General features: G+C 42.1%; 1 protein-coding gene across 1 annotated transcript in view; it reads right to left on the bottom strand.

The window, feature by feature from the left end:
* The window catches only part of VIPR2 (vasoactive intestinal peptide receptor 2), a 105,538-nt gene that overhangs the window by 53,712 nt on the left and 29,638 nt on the right, over positions 1–22,188 (bottom strand). The window contains exons 3-4 of the mRNA XM_050942268.1: positions 17,346–17,453; positions 13,645–13,742 (exon numbers count right to left, since the gene is read on the bottom strand). Coding sequence (XP_050798225.1) covers positions 13,645–13,742; positions 17,346–17,453 — 206 coding nt within the window. The remainder of the gene's footprint in view (positions 1–13,644; positions 13,743–17,345; positions 17,454–22,188) is intronic.

Here is a 22,188-nt window from a genome sequence, read left to right on the forward strand (position 1 = left end):
GTCCCCTCCAGTCCCAGCACCAGTGGGTGCCCCAGAGTCCCTCTCTAGAGCAGCAGCTGCACCCCCGGAGCCCCACAGAACACCAAAAATTTAGTCAGGGGTATATAGTACAAGTCAAGGACAGGTCATGGGGCCATCAATTTTTATTGCCCGTGTTCTTTCCATGACTAAATCTTAGCCTTAGTTATCAGTCTTTGAAAAACTGCAGTTTGCACATGCGCAGTACAGACTTGCTACAGTTTAACAGATCATCCTCCATGAGCATGCTCAAGCCTTTCAGAGCTTCTGGTGCTGATCAGACTGTGCATGCACTGTCCCCCAGAGTAACTGAGGCCTGGTCTACACTACACGTTTAAACCGATTTTAGCAGCGTTAAACCGATTTAACGCTGTACCCGTCCACACAATGAGGCCCTTTATATCGATATAAAGGGCTCTTTAAATCGGTTTCTGTACTCCTCCCCAACGAGAAGAGTAGCTCTAAAATTGGTATTACCATATCGGATTAGGGTTAGTGTGGCCGCAAATCGACGGTATTGGCCTCCTTTCCCACAGTGCTCCATTGTGACCGCTCTGGACAGCAATCTGAACTTGGATGCAGTGGCCAGGTAGACAGGAAAAGCCCCACGAACTTTTGAATTTAATTTCCTGTTTGCCCAGCGTGGAGCTCTGATCAGCACGAGTGGCGATGCAGTCCCAAATCCAAAAAGAGCTCCAGCATGGACTGTACGGGAGATACTGGATCTGACCACTGTATGGGGAGACAATCTGTTCTATCAGAGCTCCGTTACAGAAGATGAAATGACAAAGCATTTAAACAAAATCTCCAGGCTGTGATATAGAGTCCACAGCACAGTGCTGCGTGACATGCGTAACGGAAAGCCAAAGAATCAAATGGACGCTCATGGAGGGAGGGAGGGGGTACTGAGGACTCCAGCTATCCCATAGTCCCCGCAGTCTCCAAAAATCATTTGCATTCTTGGCTGAGCTCCCAATGCCTGTAGGGTCAAACACATTGTTCGGGGTGGTTCAGGGTCTATCTTGTCAATTTGCCCCCCCTCCTCCTCCGTGATAGAAAAGGGGAAAAAATCATTTCTTGACTTTTTTATATGTCACCCTATGTATATTGCATGCTTCTGGTAGACACGGTGCTGCAGCAGTAAACAGTAGCATCCTCTCTCCACCCCTTCCCGGTGGCAGACGGTACAGTGCAGAAGGACTGATAGCCGTCCTCGTCATGAGCCCATGAGTGCTCCTGGCTGGCCTCAGGTGAGGCCGGCCGGGGGCGCCTGAGTAAAAATAGGAATGATTCCCGGTCATTCCCAGTAGATGGTACATAACAGCTGTAACCGTCCTCATCATAGCAACTGGGGGCTGAGGTCCATCAGCCCCCGCCCTTTCATGTGTAAAGAAAAGATTCTGTACTGCCTGGACTATCATAGCAGCTGGAGGCTGCCTCCCCCTCATTTTATCTCACTAACAAGTCAGTGTTTCTTATTCCTGCATTCTTTATTACTTCATCACACAAATGGGGGGGACACTGCCATGGTAGCCCAGGAAAGTTGGGGGAGGAGGGAAGCAACGGGGGGGGGTTGTTGCAGGGACACCCCCTAGAATGGCATGCAGCTCATCATTTCTGCAGGATCTGACACGGAGCGGCTGTGCTCTCTGGTACACTGGTTCTCTAGTACACTTGCCCCATATTCTAGGCAGGACTGACTCTATTTTTAGATACCATAAAAGAGGGATTGATTCGGGGAGTCATTCCCATTTTTGTCTTTGCGCCCCTGGCCGACCTCAGCCAGAGGCACCCATGACAGCAGCAGACGGTACAGAACGACAGATAACCGTCATCTCATTGCCAATTTACAATGGCGCAGCAGACGGTACAGAACGACTGATAACAGTCTCTGCTATCATGCAAAGGCAAATGAATGCTGCTGTGTAGCGCTGCAGTACCGCGTCTGTTAGCAACATCCAGTAGATATACAGTGACAGTAAAAAAAACCTGAACGGACTCCATGGTTGCCACGCTATGGCGTCTGCCAGGGCAATCCAGGGAAAAAGGGCATGAAATGATTGTCTGCCGTTGCTTTCCCGGAGGAAGGAATGACTGATGACATTTACCCAGAACCACCCGCAACAATGATTTTTGCCCCATCACGCACTGAGATCTCAACCCAGAATTCCAAGGGGCGGGGCAGACTGCGGGAACTATGGGTAGCTACGGAATAGCTACCCACAGTGCAACGCTCCGGAAATCGACGCTAGCCTCGGACCATGGACGCACACCGCCGAATTAATGTGCTTAGTGTGGCCGCATGTACTTGACTTTATACTATCTGTTTTACAAAACCAGTTTATGTAAAATCGGAATAATCCCATAGTGTAGACGTACTCTGAGTAAGCTCACCCCAGCAGGGCTACACTAGCCAAGACGGATTTTCCCTGTAATAGTTGTTCCCACCTCCTTTTGACCGGGGCAGGGCTGGGCATTGGAGCTGAGAGCAAGGAGCCTTTATCTCTTGGGCTCTCAGTGACCCCCTTCTGGCTCTCAGGCAGTGTGGAGGAGGAGGAAGACATCTGATTCAAATGCAGCAGGGACAAAAGCCAGACCGGGCTGGAGAGGGAAGAAGTAGATTGGGGCTGGTGAGACTGGCATGTAAAGAGAGAGAGAAACTGTGACTGGCTGAGTAAGGAGATTGGGACTGATAGAGCAAGGAGACTAGGACAGGGAGCAAGGGGAATGGCGGCAAATGCTGAGGCTGGGACTGGGATCCTGGGGGTGGGGGAGGGAGAGATGCTGGAACTGGCTGGGTAAGCAGAATTGGACCGGAAGCCAGTGAGGGAAATGTGAGGGATGACTGGGAGCTGTTTCGTTGGTGAGACTGCTCAGATGATGACATGGGGGAGGAAGGGAGATTGGGACTAGGAACCAGTGTGGGTGAACAAGGATATGGGAGAGGATAGACACATCTGACAGGAGGCTGAAGTGTGGGAGGAGAACTGGGACTGTGTGGCAGAGAGATGGGGACAAGGGAGAGGGTGGTGTGGAAGACTGAATTTGGATGAGGAGTCCAGGGAAGGGGACTAGGATTGGGAACAAGTTGGATAAGGAGCTGGGAATGGGGAACTGCGCCTGGCTATGAAGGAAACTGGGACTGGAATGAGAAACTCGAGAGGAGATTGGGACTGGGCAGAGAAAGAGAATGTGACTGAAATCAGGAGCCAGGGTGGGAAAGAGACAGGACTGAGACAGGTTGGAGTGGACGAGACAGAAGAGTCAAGCTTGGGAGCAAATGGGCAGAGCATGGAACGGACCCGAAGTTCTTGAGTTTCACCATTCCTCCGAGGCCCGCAAATATGTGGCCATCCTCTAGCAAACTGTGTTTTATCCCCTTCTTGTACTTGTCCTCACAGAAGATGACAACTTACTATTGCTATCAGTTATTCTGTTATCTCAAGAAATCTATGTGGTGAATCTAAAGTTTTCAACTCCACTGATAAACCATGTGGATGTCAATATGATGCCACACAGTTGAATTTTTGGTTTTTTCAGTTTGCTTTCCTAAAAAGCTAGGAAATTACACAAAAAAGTAAGTTAGACTAATATTGCTAAGGTCATAAAGTTAAACACTCACCAGTTAATTAATTCCATACAATCAGGGCCGGTGCAAGGATGTTTTGCACTCTAGGCGAAACTTCCACCTTGCGCCCTCCCCCCCGACCGTGCCCCCACCCTGAGGCACCCCCTCCCCATGGCAGCTCCGCCCTGAGGCGCCCCCCTGTGGCATATCCCTCCTGCCCTGAGGCACCCCCCTTGCGGCAGCTCCCCACCCCCACCCTGAGGCACCCCCCCCCCCCCAGCTCACCCCCGCTCCGCGCACAAGCACGCTGTTGCTGCTTCACTTCTCCTGCCTCCCAGGCTTGCGGCACCTAAGATGATTGGCGCCGCAAGCCTGGGAGGTGGGACCAGTGAAGCAGCTAACCGCAGCCCCGCCTCCTCCCCAAGCACGCCGTGGCTGCTTCACTTCTCCTGCCTCCCAGGCTGCGGCACCAATCAGCTTAGGCCCTGCAAGCCTGGGAGGTGGGAGAAGTGAAACGGCCACGGTATGCTCGGGGAGCAAGAGGGGCAGGGGTGAGCTGGGGCAGGGAGTTCCCCTGCGTGCCGCCTCCACCCTTTACTTGCTGCAGGCGGCCCTCCCTGCTCTCCCCTGCCCAGGTCCCTCCGCCTAAATGCCAGCAGCGACCGGCGCAGCTGAAGATCCGGCCGCCACGGTCGCTGCCGAAGAAAATGGCGCCCCCCAAATGCTAGCACCCTAGGCGACCGCCTAGGTCACCTAAATGATTGCACTGGCCCCGCATACAATGCATATTTTAAAATCAGAATTTCATGTAGTATTAGATCAAATTTCTTGGAGAAATCCAAGTATACTATATCAACACAGTTAACTTTATCAACCAGACTTGCAATCCTGTCAAAAAAAGACAACAGGTATGTTTGACAAGAGCTAGCTGCCAGGAAACCAAGCTTACAGGCATGAATTATATTTTTAGTTTCCAACACTTTACTTTACAATTTACCATCCACATCTAGCAATGGACCTATTCCATCTGTAGGTATTTTTAAAATTCCTAATAGGTTTCAAAAATGTCTTCTTATTGTCTTTAACACCATTGGCCATTGATTCCTTTAGCCATAACAATCACCTACATTTTTTAACATGTGACTTCTATTCATTATCATTTACATTCCCACTTTTCCATCCTTTATATATTGATTTTGTTATGCTTTATCATCTCTACTCCTACTTCTCCTTGTGTGTTCCTTATTTTCTGGGTTCCCAAGTTGATTCACTGGGGCCTAATTTGCTGAAGTGCAGAGCACTCACAACTGCAAATGAAATTAAGGACAGCTCTGCTTGAATGTATAAAAATGATATATAATGATAAGTTCTCTGGAAAAAACAGTTCTTAGGCATCTCAAATTGGCTCCCAAAATTAGTGGATACTTTTGACCTTAATCTCTCTGTGCCTCAGCTCCCCATATTTAAAACTGGGATAATAATGCCCTCTCACTTACAAGGTTGCGGGGAAGATAAATGAATCAATGGGTACTAGAGTGATGAGTGCAACAGGAAAGCCAGGAGGATATTCTGTCTTCAAAGCAGGGTTTGAACAGTTTGCAGTATATAAGGTGAACAATGAGGAGAAAACAAAATTTTCAGTAGTGAGTCATTAACTGAACTGGGTCCATCCTGTGCACTGAAAGAGGCAGCAGTCTTGTGGAAATAATATGTGATAACATAATTAAAGATTGTATTATAATGCACATGCACAAGCAGGTTGAATTAAGGTTGCTCAGACAACCTTAATTTTGGCATTTCTTAACTTTGAGTGGTTGGCTTTGCAATCTAATTTATGTTCTTTTAATGTAGTTTTTTGTGTGTAATATATTGTATGTGTGTGTATAGTAAACTCAATTATTTTCTATGGTGAGTGGGAGAATTTGCAATTTGTAAGTTATATTTCTACTTTGCAAGACAGAATAAGAGTTTTTATTAAGGGTCCAGTCCTTAATGGGAGTCTTTAGATTTACTTTAATGAGTAGAGGAGAAGGCCCTTAATCACTTCTCATGGAAAAAGTAATGAAAAAAAAATGTAGAGCGTGGTGTAAATAAATACAGTATGACGCACAGATGAGTCATATCATAAAGAGCATCAGTAGAAGTAAGTCCTGTATTATATTTTCTTGAAGAGGAAGGGTCCAATTTAGACTCTCAAGACAAACAGTCCATTAGTCCACAGCAATGATATATTTTAGAGATAACACTGCTGTACATATGTTCTGAATGCACTTAGTGACATTAAGGAACTATTTGAACAAGTCATGCTCGGCCTGATTTCCTTACTTCAGTTGGATCTGTGGGTGCTCAGCCTCTCTGAAAATTCAGAACAGCTATGTCAGGTCTTTCTACTGCTTATGTAACTTAGTCATAACCAAAGAGCATCAGAAATGGAAAGATAACATTATAAGTTACCGTGGTACCAGACATTCATATTACTTCAAATGTGTATTATGTCTTGCATTAAGTTCCTAGCTGTGTGTGGGTACCTGCTTACGGCCTACAAATACATATCAAGCCCCACTCCCCATAATTCATATGTACTGTTCTGTTTTATCTTAGGGTCAACCTACACTGCACACTCCCCTTACAGCAGTGTGTAAAGTACATACACAGCATGCCCCCCCGCAGTGGTATAAATAGCAGCATAGATGGTGAGGCACTGCTCAGGTGAGAAGAGTAAAGAGATGCCTGAACCCTCAGGGTATGTATCTGACCCAGTTCTCTAGGCACCCATGCAGGGCCTCCCCCATCCACACTGCTATTTCTAGCAGTGCAGTGTCCCGCACTCTCCCCACTGCTGGAGTTTTCCACCACCACAGGGAGCTGCCAGAGGCTTTCCCCGTTACTGTGAAAGACTGGCAGTGGGGAAAGGCTCTGGCCATAGGAGGCAATAGCGAAATGGTTCAGGGCAGCTCCCTGCTGCCGGAGCCTGTCTCCGCTGCCTCCCCCTGCCAGAGCCTTTTACTGCCACATGTAGCTGCACACCACAGTGTGGATGCAACCTGCTTTTCACTGCAGCGTGTAGCCACACATATCCTACACACCACGGTCAGTGGTGTGCAGTGCAGACATATCTGTAGGCACAGCTGACTTGCCCAGTCTAGAAAAATGGGTTGAGGTTACGGTATGGTCGCTCACTTACTTTTTCACTCATGCGGATGAATTTCAATGCCTTTTACCTTGCCCTGACCAGCTTGTGCTGTGCCCTGTGGCAGGGTCTTGGCACTACGTAAAACACCCTAAGAGAGAGCCTAGGGTACACCTCGACCTATTAAATCTAGATAAAAGATACTGAAATGCATCCACACTACAAAAAAGGTTGTGACAAGGTTCAGATTAGTTAACACATCCCAATCTACCCTTGACCCATTTTTAAGTATTGACAAGCCCAGTTATTCCTATTGCTGTTTTACCTACTAAATATACAATACAAATATCCAAAGGAGAAAAAAAAGGAATGAGAACTTGGATGGCTGAGGTGGCATCTGGAACCAAATCTCTGAGACTCTTGAAGGCTGATAGCTCATATACTGTATGGAGATGAGAGACTAAATACTGTAATAAAGATTTAAATTAAGCTCTGACTTAGCAACATACATGGCCTGATTCTCCTATCTCATAGCTGCCAATCAAGAGTAACTCCCCTGAACTCCAGAGTTACAGCAGTGTAAACCCAATGCAAATGAGAGGAGAATCAAGCTGAGAGTATTTTCTTCAAAGCTACTATTGCAGGTAGGTTAGGAGAGAACTATACTTTAGCAAACATTCTCACCAAAGCTTCTATTTCACGACTATGTGCACTCAGTATAGTGGGTAATGAACATTTTTTAGATGTGCCTAACTTGATGGCTATTGAGTTACATACATTCTAAACAAGTGAGATAAACTGCAATTGTTAAATTAGTTATTTAATATATATATTTTTAAATGAACACAAACTTAAAATTCCATATGTAGGGCCAAGTTCTGCCCTCAGATGCCAAAAACCTGCAACTGAAGTGAATGAAATTGCTTACATGCATCTGTTCTTACAAACCTCCAGTGATGGAGAGTTCACAACTCCCTTAGGCAATTTGTTCCACTGCTTAACTACACTGACAGTTAGGAAGTTTTTCCTAATGTCCAACCTAAACCTCCCTTGCTGCAATTTAAGCCCATTACTTCTTGTCCTATTCTGAGAGGTTAACAAGAACATTTTTTCTCCCTCCTCCTTATAACAACCTTTTTATGTATTTGGACAACTTATCATGTCCCCTCCTCAGTCTTCTCTTCTCCAGAGTGAAAAAATGCAATTTTCCCAATCTTTCCTTACAGGTCATGTTTTCTAGGCCTTTAATCATTTTTTTCTTATGTCCTCTGGACTTTCTCCAATTTGTTCACATCTTTCCTGAAATATGGTACCCCAGTACTGGACACTGAAGTCATTCTTCCGCTTTACTCTGCGCTGGTTAGGCCTCAACTGAAGTATTGTGTCCAGTTCTGGGCACCGCATTTCAAGAAAGATGTGGAGAAATTGGAGAGGGTCCAGAGAAGAGCAACAAGAGTGATTAAAGGTCTTGAGAACATGACCTATGAAGGAAGGCTGAAGGAATTGGGTTTGTTTAGTTTGGAAAAGAGAAGACTGAGAGGGGACATGATAGCAGTTTTCAGGTAACTAAAAGGGTGTCATCAGGAGGAGGGAGAAAACTTGTTCACCTTAGCCTCCAATGATAGAACAAGAAGCAATGGGCTTAAACTGCAGCAAGGGAGATTTAGGTTGGACATCAGGAAAAAGTTCCTAACTGTCAGGGTAGTTAAACACTGGAATAGATTGCCTAGGGAAGTTGTGGAATCTCCATCTCTGGAGATATTTAAGAGTAGGTTAGATAAATGTCTATCAGGGATGGTCTAGACAGTATTTGGTCCTGCCATGAGGGCAGGGGACTGGACTCGATGACCTCTCGAGGTCCCTTCCAGTCCTAGAGTCTATGAGTCTATGAGTTGAGTCCTTATCAGCGTGGAGTAGAGCAGAAGAATTACTTCTTGTGTCTTGCTTACAACATCCCAGAATGAAGTTTGCTTTTTTTTTTTTTTTTTTTGCAACAGTGTTACACTCTTGATTCATATTTAGCTATAAACCACAGATCCTGTTCCACAGTACTCCTTCCTAGGCAGTCATTTCCCATTTTGTATGTATGCAACTGATTGTTCCATCCTAACTAGAGTACTTTGCATTTGTCTTTATTGAATTTTATCATATTTACTTCATACCATTTCACCAGTTTGTCCAGATCATTTTGAATTTTAATCCTATCCTCCAAAGCACTTGCAACCCCACCTTGTTTGGTATCATCCACAAACCTTATAAGTATACTCTCTATGCTATTATCTAAACCATTGAAAAAATTGAACAGAACTATACTCAGGACCAATCCCTGTGAAACTTCACTCAATATGAACTGAATCTATGAGATAAACTCATTCAGCAGCAAAGATAAACTGCTATATCTGTAGGCAACAAATTAAGAACCAGATTTCACTAGCTTGGCACATACTGAACAACACTATGTTCAAGGGGACAGGTTGCAGAGGAAATGGCTATTCAACATGAATGAGGGTATCAGAATCTGGTCCAAAACATTAAACCACCTGTTTCCATAATTCTAGTGGTAATACCTCATTACACCAACATGTACACCCTTAATAGACACCCAGTGCAAACACAGTTCCTTTCTTTTTACACATTGCTGGTGTACAAAGAAAAAGAAATGTGAAGATTTCATCACTGAGCCCTGTGAAGGGGAACACTTACCATTCGTGCTGCCTAGTGGTCAAGCTACCTTCCCCTTGGGCATTCCCCTTTCTTCCCTACCATTCTGCCCTGTAATGGTGTGCCCTTTCTGTGACTCAGCCCTGAGCCAGGTCACATTCTCAGGCTATATAAGAAGAGTCCAATAACAAGGAAGTCTTCAGGGTTAAGCAAGGGATTTAGGGCTTCCCCCTTGTTTGGGGGTCTCATGGTCCAGACTCTTGTGTCTTCCCCCAACTAGGGATTCCCCACCCAGTTCAGTAGCTGTCCCTCTTTAGTGACTGATATGGGGGCCCAGGCCCAGGGCCACCCTTTCCAGCAAGCTCCAGTCCAGGGCTCAATGGCAGGCAGCTAAGTCCTGCAGTTCAGGGTACTATGCAGCTGCCTCCTTGGATCACTGCCTAGCAGTCTCCTCTCTCCCCACAAGATAAAGTACTAACACACAATGATAAAGGCTCTAACCTTTAGAGAGTCACAGGTCCTTCTTTGTAGGCTTGGACAGGTCGCTATAGTCAGGCCTCAAGCAGCAAGTGCTCCTGCTGTGCTCTTTCCCAGGAGCTCAGAGGGCAGGTCAGCTTCCTCCCACTGTCTGCGTAATACTGAGCTACTCTGCTCCCCCTTTTAAGCTCCTCCTCCAGCCAGTTCAGGCTTTGCAGGTACAGTGGAGTGGTGCCACTTGAGCCCAGAGTAGTTCTTTAACCCCTTCCTTTGCAGTGTAGGCTTTGTTACACCCCATCACAGGTCCTCTTCGGACTTTTTGCCAAAACTCAGGACCAGATCCAGCTAAACTATGCTGATTTCCACCAGCTAAGGATGTGACTCTTTGATAGTACTGTAACTCTGTACTGAGGCCTCATTTCAAGGAAACAACCCGATTCAGGAAAGCACTTTAAACATATAGCTAAGTCTCACTGACTTCAATGACACTGAAGTACATATTTAAGTGCTTTCCTGAACAGAGCATGTGTTTTTCTGAAGTGGGCACTATCACCACAAAATTTCTAAGCAAGGCCTCAGCACAGAGGCTTTCATATTTCTTCCTCTACTTTGAAACTATAAATAAAATAAAATGTTAAGAATTGAAAAAACCAACTATTCTTGTTTGAATGTATGGTCTATTTGCACAGGAAACAGCTGCTTTCTACTGACCCAGAACTAGTAAATTTAACTTTATTTTTGATACTAAATAACATTGAACAGATTGTTCAATTTCTTGTCAGGAAGGAATTTTCTGTCATGTCACATTGGCATGGTCAATTTATTTTCTGGCAATGAAGTGCCCAGAACTGAACTTAATATTTCAGGGTCAGCCATGCCAGCGCTATAAGGAAAGAGGCACCTGAAATGCAGCCCAAACTTGCATTATTTCAGTTTCCATAATACACTATCCGCTCAGAGCCCGCTAGAAAGCAGTAACACCACAAAAGATTTTGTAGTAACAATGGGCTGCTAAGTATCTCCTTTCTACTTCTATCTTGTGGATTTTACCCTAGATGCTTTATTGTTGTTCAATTTATTCCAGGTTGATTCACATTTGGTTACTTCTGCCCATATTTCCAGCCCCTCTAGTTTCTTCTGGACTATGATTTGCAAATTTAATTAATTTAAGTTTCACTCTCTTCACTCCAGATCATTAGCAACAATGTTAAATACGAACAGGTCTATTCATATACTAATTCCTTCATCTTCCATCAGGAATGTTACAATGTATCCCTTTCTATTTATAGGCCTTTGGTTGGTTTTCAATTCAGGTGAAAATGTTTGGGTCTAGGATAGTTTGGTGGTTGTAAAAATGGTTCTCTAAAACAGTAAAGCACTTTCAAATTTCCAAATATTCAGATGATTCCAATATCTCAGAATAACCATTTGCATACAAAATGGGAGAATAAAATGTTCCAGTCCATTTCTTTGTCAACTATTTTTTAGTTATTTACATGTCTGCACTTTTTAATGCATTAATAAGCCACACTAATTCATGATATTTGCAAAACTCTTCATATACATAAACTAATAAAAAAAAGTTCTTTAAAGTGGAAAAGAACTTGGAGACTACAGATTGCAGCTATGTGCATATGTGAGATGTGGAACTGTTAAGTACTCGCTGGGTTTTGACAGAGTCCTAATTGAGAAAGAGCAGAAGTGAACTAATTATAGTTTTCCAAACACATTGTATTTTCATGGAGCACACTGATTACTGTTAACACACATATGTATACGGAGTAGCATTGTTTTTTCTTTTAGTGTCTAAAAAAATCTAGAATCCCTATATTATTTTGAAGAAAACTCAAGTTTTTAATATTTACAACACGTGAAATAAGACAGGAAAAAGATCAGGAGGGAGTTTCTGGCACTCATTCTCCGTGTGTGTGTGTGCGCGCGATGGGGAGGAGGGAATGGGCATAGGCTGGGAAAATAGGCCTGCTGCTCTGGACAGGGTCCTGAAAGAGGTCAGCTGGAAATGTCATGCACTCTTTTGAGGATCAGGCTATTCATTGACTCCTCCAACCTATTTCACCCTGACTAGCTCCACCACTTAGACACTGACTATAACATCTTTAGCTTGGATTTTATCCGATCTGGCAGACAGGGCAATGAGTGATAACATGCATATCAGACATGCCTACAGTTGACAGCATGTGTTGCTGGCAATCCTGGAAGGAAGGAGCAAACTGCTGGCAGTGACAGCTGAGTCAAGGTGGGTATCTATCTGTCTTACAGATTTCTTTTAGTGCCCACCACCAAAGTCATTAAGCAGCTGGAAGAAGTGGGACATATTCCTTCTTGAAGAACAGGCATCAACTTTATCATCACCTGGGAGGTACATAGGAGGAGCCCATCTCTCCATGTGCGAATAGGAATTTGACTGATGGTGGAATCCTGCATTTGCAAGTGAAGTCTTGCTCTGGTGTGATACTACAGAACTACTAGAAAAACAGGAACATTTCTCACAAATAAACAAAGATTGTGAAAAATGTGTTCCCTTTTCCTGTTGAAAAACGTGAATTTATCTAACGGTTCTAATCTGCAGATCATTCAGGAAGACCTGGTAGCTCTCCTCAAAAGACACATAAGGGCAAAAAATGGTAGAGGCAAACTGAAATGATTACATTTTTACACTTGCTAGGATCATTTGTTCGATATCTGACAGTCTCTGGTCCACACTCTGATGTACATTATAAACTGATGTAAATCTGGAGTAATTCCCCTGAAGACAATAGAGCTAAATGTTCATTCTACCTGTTTACTGTATTTAAATATACTGTACAGATTAAATAATGTATACAATCATATTAAACTAAAGGAATACTAGTATGTATTATAAATACACAAAATGCTTACAATGTTAGTAGTATGCAACAGTAGCAGAAATTTTATAGTATAGTCACTGATAATGGCATCATCATGGGTCCTGATCCACATCTGGGGCTACTAGGCATTACAGTAATACAAATAATAAATAATAATGATGATGATAAAAATAATCATTAGTTTTTGAGCATTCTAATTTATGAACCCTACACCTCTGCTCTTAGGGCATGTCTACACTTCTAGTTGGAGATGTGATTCCCAGCTTAAGAAGACATTCCTGCACTAGCTCTCATCAACCTAGCATGCTAAAAATTGAGTGTAGTCACAGTGGTGGGCCAAGCCCTGACTACATGCTTAGGGTCTCATACAGGTACGTACTCAGGTGGATAGCCTCTCCCACAGCTTGTGCAGTCACGGTTACATTCTATTTTTCATTGAGATAGTACAAGTACGTTTTCTCAACCTGGGAATCAGACCCCCAGCTCAAAGTGTAGACATACCTTTAGCTTAGATGAGATCAAATAAAAGATTATCTATACTCTCAAACGTGCACACAATTCCTGTAGATTTCAGAGTAATATGAATGTATTTGGGAGCAGAATTTGGCCCTATAGTTTCAAGCAGAGACAGGTATAACACAATCCAATGGTTGAATGAGATTTTTTAATAATGAATGTAATTAACCATTGGAACAGTTAACCAAGGGTTGTGCTGGATTCTCCATCACTGACAATTTCAAAATCAAGATTGGGATGTTTTTCTAAAAGATCTGCTCTAGGAATTATTTTGGGGAAGCTCTATGGTCTGTGTTATATAGAAGATCAGACTAGATGATCTCAATGGTCCCTTCTGGCCTTTGAATCTATGAGGCTCTTTTGAACATCTGCATCTGAATGAACAGAATAATTGTTTTTCTTACCTTACTATCCTCATCATTGTCATTATAACCACAAGCGCTTATGAAATCTGGAAATATCTCTGACCATCCGTCACTTGTACAATTTTTGCTAATATTTCCTGTAAAATAAAATTCACAAATTTATTCCGCATAGATTTAAAAGTTTCCTAACCAACAGGCCTTAAAGCTAAGCTTCATAAAAACTGTGCCTTCTTGTGAAACCACTCCATTAACTTTCTTTTGTGCCCCAGCACTGTCATTAAGCAATCCCACATATCTCCATTCACGTTCACTTATTGTTTTTACATTTATTCTTGGCTCTGAGTCATACCAAATATCTTTGCTATGCTAAAGAAACACACATACAAAATTGCAATGCCATGCCTCCTACTTTCAATCACGGAGCATTTCACAGAAACAGCCTGAAAGATTTTGTAGTTTTGTTAAAATTACTTTTAAGGGGTTTATTATCTTCCACTTTTAGATAATTATTTGTAGTTAAGCTGGTTTGATGGACAAGTAATTTGAATGAAAATGGCTCTACACAAACCTTGATTACTCTAAACTATTATTTAAGATCTTCTGAGCAGGTGATATTAAGTGTTCTACTGAAAAGTTATTGAAGTGCTTGGATGTAGACAGTGGTGAATGTCTACATAGACAGATGAACATGCATCTGGATTATAACAAATTCTGATTTAGCATGTAATGCATTTTAAAGGCCCTCTCAAATTATGTGCATAGAGGCAGGGAGGAGGGAAAATACCACAATACAGGCAAACTTCAGGGACCTCCATCTATCCTCCACACCCATAATTCAATGGGGGAACCAAGGGAAATCCTTTTGTTTTAACTGCGAATCAACAGCGTGCCCTTGTTGCCAAGAAAGCGAATGCCATATTGGTCTGCATTAGTACAAGCACTGACAGCAGATCGAGGGAAGTGATTATTCCCTCTGTTTGGCACTGGTGAGGCCACATCTGGAGTACTGCATCCAGTTTTGGGCCCCCGACTACAGAAAGGATGTGGACAAATTGGAGAGAGTCCAGCGGAGGGCAACAAAAATTATCAGGGGGCTGGGGCAAATGATTTATGAGAGGCTGAGGGAACTGGGGTTATTTTGTCTGCAGAAGAGAAGAGTGTGTGTGTGTGTGTGTGTGTGTGTGGGGGGGGGGTTATAGCAGCCTTCAACTACCTGAAGGGGGGTTCCAAAGAGGATGGAGCGCGGGTATTCTCAGTGGTTGCAGATGACAGAACAAGGAGCAATGGTCTCAAATTGCAGTGGAGGAGGTCTAGGTTGGATATTAGGAAAAACTTTGTCACTAGGAGAGTGGTGAAGCACTGGAATGGGTTACCTCTGGAGATGGTGGAATCTCCATCCTTACAAGTTTTTAAGGCCTGGCTTGACAAAGCCCTGGATGGGACGATTTAGTTGGGGATTGGTTCTGCTTTGAGCAGGGGGTTGGACTAGATGACCTCCTGAGGTCTCTTTCAACTCTAATCTTCTATGATTCTATGATACTATGAATTTAAGCATGAAAGACATCTGGCCTCTGTCAACTATAAAGTGATTTATCTGTGATAAACTAGGAGCCACACTCTGAAGCAATATGGTCAATAGCACCTGGGGGAGACTTACCAACTAAGAAGTTAAAGTTATTCATATAAAATGCATGCACATTATTCATGATGCAATACATTACATAGGTTCAGACAAGAGAAGTGAAGTCCGATTCAGATAAGCATACAGGCTTTCGGGACCTTATCTCAACTTCTGAATCTGTAACACTGGGCAGAAATTTTGTGAGGACAGGCTTTCTTTTAAAACTCCGATCAGTTTTAGGAGGCCCTGTGTCATGTGAAGTGCCATCTTTTGGGGAAAAAAATTCAAAATAGAGGTCTGGAGCAATTGTAGTGATTAAAGATCTCATGGCACTTTTTGAAAAAGAAGAGGTGTTACAGTGGCTTTCCCAAATTCATGTTTAGGAAATTACATTCTGATCCCTTAAATTCAGCCTCTAGTTTCAATTGTATACATTATTTTCTTTACTCAGTGTTGTTTTGTATAGTGTTGCTGCAAGCTGTTGAGCAATAATCACTCAAAAAAGAGGGTGCATTTCACGGATGGAGAAAAGCATTACTGTGTATATGCAGTATAGCAAATGATTTCCCATTTCCCGTCAACTGGATTTGTCTGAATGATAGATTTGAGCTAGAAGATCTTGATCACCTTTTACACATTCTAGAACTCTTTGTTTCCTTTTGTGAGTTTTGGTAAGGAACAATATAACTGTTGCTTAGCACTATGAATGTAGCTGTGCTTGAAGAAACTGCCTCCTCCTCGGAATTCTAAATTTATGCTTATTCTAATTTATACTTAGTTTGTGCAACTGATGACCCATCTCTACTCCTCAATCCCATGGACAAGGGCCAGAAAGATTAGGTTTTCCTACTACCAGTGTTTTCTTGAAAGAGCCACAACGGAAGCCGCTGAAAAACTAGTTGTGGAATTTTGGTACAATGATACCCTCTCATAAGTTCTTGGTATCCAACAGAAAAGCTTATAGTTACAGGGATATGCTGTATGAAAATAATCTTTTCCCCACATGTAGATTACAACCCACTTTCATATTTCTTGCCAAGTAACATGTCCATGAGCCACCAACAGCTGAGGTTACAACAGTGAAATACTGCGAGAAGATATGTTTTCTGACCCTTTTTTGACTTTCTTTCCTTTTACAAAGAGAGACAGACCTATTTCCTTGCTGATTCTGCCAGTCTCTAAAGCCTAATACTGGCTAATATGGTCCAGTGAATAGAGCACCAAATTAAGACACTAGGACCTGGGTTCTATTCCTGGTTCCGTGATTTACAGTGTGAACTTGGGACAGTTATATAACTTCTCCATGCCACAGGTTCCCTACCAGAAAAATGGGGAAAATAATACTTACCCACCTTGCAAAGCACTTTGAGATCTACATGTGACAATCTAAATGTAAGCATTGTGTAATATTATAATTGCACTGACCGGATGTGCTGCAGAATTAAAGCACCCTGGATAGACATGACACTGGATATTACCAGCTAAACTAGGCCCCCTAGCAACCTGGCTAGGAGATTAAGTTGGGTCTTTCAGTTGTGGTTAAAAAACAACACGAAGATGATTATAATCCCATGTAATTCCCACCAGTGTTAATTTATCTAAATTTATGTAGTATTGTTGCATTCATTTTTAAGTGCTCGTCACCAGAGGATAGGGGAGCTCTTCCCACAAACAAATGGGAACTGCTCATAGGCACCGAGGCAGTGACTAGCTTCTAAAAGAGCTGCATCTGTGTGGCGATCATGAGTAATGTAATCAGGTCAAATGCAATAGGACCCTCAGGCTTGATCAGTGTCAATGTATGAGAACATCGACTGAAATCTGAAGTTCTGGAAACAATAAATGCCATTTGAGTCATTGGTACAATTCATTTAGTGCTTTCATGGTGGCATCTCCTACTTTCTTACTAGTGCCATTGAGAAGGCTCACTCTTCTCTCTAAAAATAAGACAAATATCCTAAACTCCAAATACATGCTTTTACAATTTACAGATTTGCCATAGACACAGAATAGATTTCACCCAACTAAATGGTTTCAGGTGAACCTTGCAGTGTGTGAGGTTTTTCTTTTAAAAAAATAAGGCAACTCTAGTTACATAGAATAACGTAAAACAAAATACCTGGTTTGCTGAAAAAGTGGCTAAATACTTTTGGACAAGGGACAGTGACAGTCTCTCCAATTTCAGCAGGGCGCCAGCAAGTAATGTTATCCCAAACTCCAACACATCCTGTAAATGAAAATGAAAGTTGCAGACCTGAATCCATCAAAGTGAAATAAACGTCTGGAAATAAATCTTGGTCATCTTATTCCTACTTAAGCCAATGGAAGTTTTGCAGGAGTAATTAAAGAAGGATTTGGCCCTTTAAGGAAAATTGCTAAGAAAATATTTACTAAGAGAATGGTAAAAGATTTTAAAATAAGAATCCACTGATTAACCAGTCACTTTGCAAATCATTGCCCTTGTTCTGGAAATGCATGTATTTATGAAGTCTACCACACAAATAATGTCATTTTGATGTGATCATCTTGAAAGAAGCATCTGTATGTAATGAAGATAACAAAGATTAATGAGTAATTTCTGAGGGTTCATATGTATTGGTAGCAATACTAAATTTTAGAATTCTATTAACATTTGCTTAATTAAAGCTAAATAGGATTGGTGCTTCTATAGCAATTCACACAACATCCAAAAAAGGAGTTCATTGCACTAAGCAACAGGATAATGAATTATTTGAGTCTGTTCTGATTAATGTATTTTCAAAGCAATGTTCAAGAGTTACAAAATTAACTTTCCTTACTGAAAAAAATGGGTTTTAGGCAAAGAACTCCTCCTCCCACAGATGCATTTCCAGGGCATTTGATTCTAACTTTCAGATCGACAGATGAAGTACAAGGCCCTGATCCTGAAAAGATGTATGTGTGCTCTGAACTTTATGGAACGTGGGCACAATCCAATGCCTTGTCCTTCCAATGACCATATTGGGCACTGGATCAAGCCCTGTGAATATTCACTGGAACTAATCATAGTGCATAGAGCTAAACATGCACATAATTTCTTGCAGGATCAGAGCCCAAGTAAACAGCTGAAATAATTAAACATTATTTTTATCAGGATTTATAAAAACATCCATTGGTGTATGTGCAAGATTCTAGGCAGTCACATCGATAAAACATTTGTGGCAAATTGCTGGCACTATTATGATGGGTCTCGCGCCTTCTCTTCTTTGAGGGGGATTCAAGGCTCCATTTCTTGCCCCTGAATTGGAATATTAACTGCCCCACTCATGTCCTAGAGGAGGGGAGCGGAGAAGGAGGGACCTGGGCCCGCCCTCTACTCCAGGTCCCAGCCCAGGGGCCCTGAGGATAGTGGTGAACCATTTGAACTGACGGTTCCTTCCCCTAGGCTACTTCCCTCTTCTGCCCTTCAGCTTGTGGGGGGGGGGGCTTCCTGCCCTCCCTCTGCACAAGCCAGGTGCCCCTTTACGTAGGGTCTTAGACTTCTTAGCTCACTGCAGCACTTTTCCAAACTTTCCTCCGCTTCCCTTCAAACTGTTCTCTGCTCCAATACCAATCCTTTCTGCTCCAACTCCTCCAAACTGTTCTCTGCTCCAACACCAATGCTTTCTGCTCCAACTGCTCCTCTGTCTGATTGAAACAGGGGTTTTTATCAGGTGACTGACTGCAGGTGCTCTAATTGGCTTCAGGTGCTCTAATTAATCTATAGCAAACTTTCTTCCCTCTACAGGGAATAAAGCTCCCTTCTAACCCTCTCTTGCTGCCCTCTGGCCATGCTGTATCACACATTTTTAAAAAATGTATATCATGTTGTCAACAACCGGCAGAAACAACAGATTACCTGCAAATTAAATGTACAGTAAATGTAATGGAGAGAGAGTTAAAAAAACCAAACCTATCTTACTCAGTACTTTTTACATCTTTTGGTAAAAGATGAAGGAAAATTCGTTCCTTTCAGCAGAGAGCATAAAAGGTCAAGCTGATTCAGAAACTGCTCACATTTTAGGATTGCTCCGCTAAAATGTTGATAGTCTTAAACACACTTAAAGACTGTAGATTTAACGTGTGTCAGTGGTGTCACACTTTTTAAATTCTAGAAAAAATATCAAAAAGAAAAATTGGATCAGTAGAAAATAATTATTTTATCGATTTCATTTCACCATGACACATCAAAGGCTAAGCGCCATCTTTTATTAAACATGTCAGCTGTGCTACCTGTCACTAGTTTTACTCATTCAGTGATAACACCATCAACACAAGATAACATCAGTGTTCCAACATTGATTATTTTTTATTTAATGAAGAGATTGTGAGCAGATTTGTGGTGCAAAAGGATACATGTAGTAATTTTCTATTTGATAAATCTACAGTACAAAATGCCACAATATACATTCCAACAGAGGAGTTGGAAATAATTTGCATACTCAGGGTGCTGAGAGCCATTGAACCAAACTATAAACCCTGGATATGATAGAACCCACTTCAAGCCAGGGGGTGCAGCAGCACCCACAGCACTCCTAGTTCCAGCACCTATGTATTCCAAAATCTTCTGCTAAAGCCAACCTACATTGCTTTACATTGTAAGGCCAAGCCAGCACTCGAATGGAAGATGGGTGGCACAGTTGATAACAAAAAATGGAAGAGCTATATTAAAAAAGAGCTTTGAGGCGATTTCTTGGCATTTCTTTAAAGAAGTAAAAGGAGCTGGTGGGGCTGGTGGCTCCTTAAAGCGATCTGCTGTCTGGTTAGTCCACCTTGAGCAAGAAAGCTGTGTTTCATATTCATTTTATATTGAACCCAGTAGTAGGGGATACATTATCATAATACATGTAGGGCTTTTAACTAAAACAGAGGATCTCAAAGCATTTTATAAATAAAATAATGAGACTTCGGCATCACCCGTGCGAAATAGCTAGGTATTATCACACTCATTGGCAGTTGGAGAAAACAATCAGAGACAGGGTGACTTCCTGGTAGAACACAGAACATAAACAGAAGTCCTGACATTCAGTCCCCAGATCTAGTCAGTAAACAATATTTCCTCTACAATGTTGGGGATTATAAAATATGTGTCTCTCATTGACATTAACTGGAGTGATGTGTTTTAAAATTCAAGAAACTGGTTTGACTATTAAGGGATATGAGTTCTGAGAGTAATACTATGTGACTGCCTAAGAAATGAATGTTTTATGAATAACTGCAGACAGAAAACTTTACAGTTTTTTTCTTCTGTGCTGTAGAAAACAGTAATAGAACAAAGTTAATTCTATACGTTTCACCGATTAGATGGACTACAACAGAAACAGTATTATGAGATTCTACCTTCAAAATCTGGCAAACTGAACTAGGAAAAGTAATATTTTAATATTTTAGAAGTTGTATATTTAGATTAAACCATCAAGGTGCTATAAATCTTGAGCTAGCTTGTTAACCACATTGAGCAGTACCTCACTTTATAAGCAGTACCTCACTTCACTAGCCATTGATTTCAACTGGCCACACAAGGAGAAAGGTACGACTCAATGTAAATAACGTTGGCAAAATCTAGCCCTTAGAAAAATTGTGGATTCATGTTTTCTGAGCTCAAAAAGTTTTAGGACATGACATACACCAAAACCATTTGTAATAGAACCATAATACACAAGCACCCGAATGCCATATAGACGTTAGTTACCATATTCATGGTCATGAATATTTAAGGCAGTGAATTGGGTTTAGAGAGGAAAATGAAAGTTGGAGGTAAAATAACCCCATGGTAATTATGGGACAAATTCTGCTCTCAGTTACACTGTTAAATTCCAGAGTAACTCCTGCAGGAGTCCTGCCTCAAATTCTCTATACCTGTAATGGGGTTTACAAACTCCATACTGAGCATAGATAGAGGTGCAGGGAAAAGTCGCTCCTGTTTACAAGCAAGCAGCTTGATCACACCCACACTTAGCTGCTGGAACTGCCAATCATTACACCATTACAGGCGCAGAGAGTTTGAGGCAGGACTCCTGCACACTTTGTAAGGTGCCAGGGGAAGCCTTGTTTTGCTGCACCTAAGGAACTCCACATCTGGGGAAGGTGCAAAGCCTTCCAGCATGCTCCATCCCTGGGTGGATAAGACCAATAAAATGAGCTGAAATGTGTCATGAAAATGTGTGCGTACTCCCCACCTCCAACCCCCCCACCTCCTAAGAGCTGATGGCTACAAGGATTTTTCCAGCGGAACACTCAGTCAAATCCATATAATTATACCCTTGAATCTGTCAACGTGAGACAACCGGACACCCTTTTCCCAAAATACTCTGTGTATAATGGTGAATGTACTGCAATGATTTGCAAATTCTTTTGGTGCCTTCACAATGTCTCAGTTCTTAAACATGTCATGATGTTATTGCGGCTGTAGTCTGGGCTGCACTTAAAGTGATTCAGACAACATGAACTGAGGGATCATTCTGGATCTTTAGTGTAAAAAATAAATCTCAGATTCAAAACTTTATTTGCAGAAAATGTCTGACAGAAACAGTCACACAGATCCAAACACTGAAGTCAGTGGGAATTTTGCTACTGATGTCAATGGAATCAAGACTCGGTCACTAAACTGTAAAAGGCTAGTCAGAATTAACACAAATGCAGACATAGTATGTCTTACTACCAGAGGCATGTGTCTTTTCCTGTGGTGTAGTTTGTGAGCGATAAACCTGACTGAGATGTTTAGAACAAGAAGTATGAAAGCTGTTTCGATAACACATTTGATAAAAAATTGTATTAACCTTCTGATTTTAAAAATTCACAAAATTTTTTTAAAAGAACAAAAATGGAAATGAAAAACAGAATCAGCCTTGAAATTTAGAATTCCACACTCACCACATTTTTTAACCTGCTCTAGTGACGTGGGGAGTGGCCTTTTTTTTTAATGACTGTTATCTAGAGTTATCAGTGAAATGCAATGCCTATTG

Source organism: Gopherus flavomarginatus, chromosome 2 (assembly GCF_025201925.1).
Source record: "Gopherus flavomarginatus isolate rGopFla2 chromosome 2, rGopFla2.mat.asm, whole genome shotgun sequence".
In the NCBI taxonomy this organism is placed as follows: domain Eukaryota; kingdom Metazoa; phylum Chordata; order Testudines; family Testudinidae; genus Gopherus; species Gopherus flavomarginatus.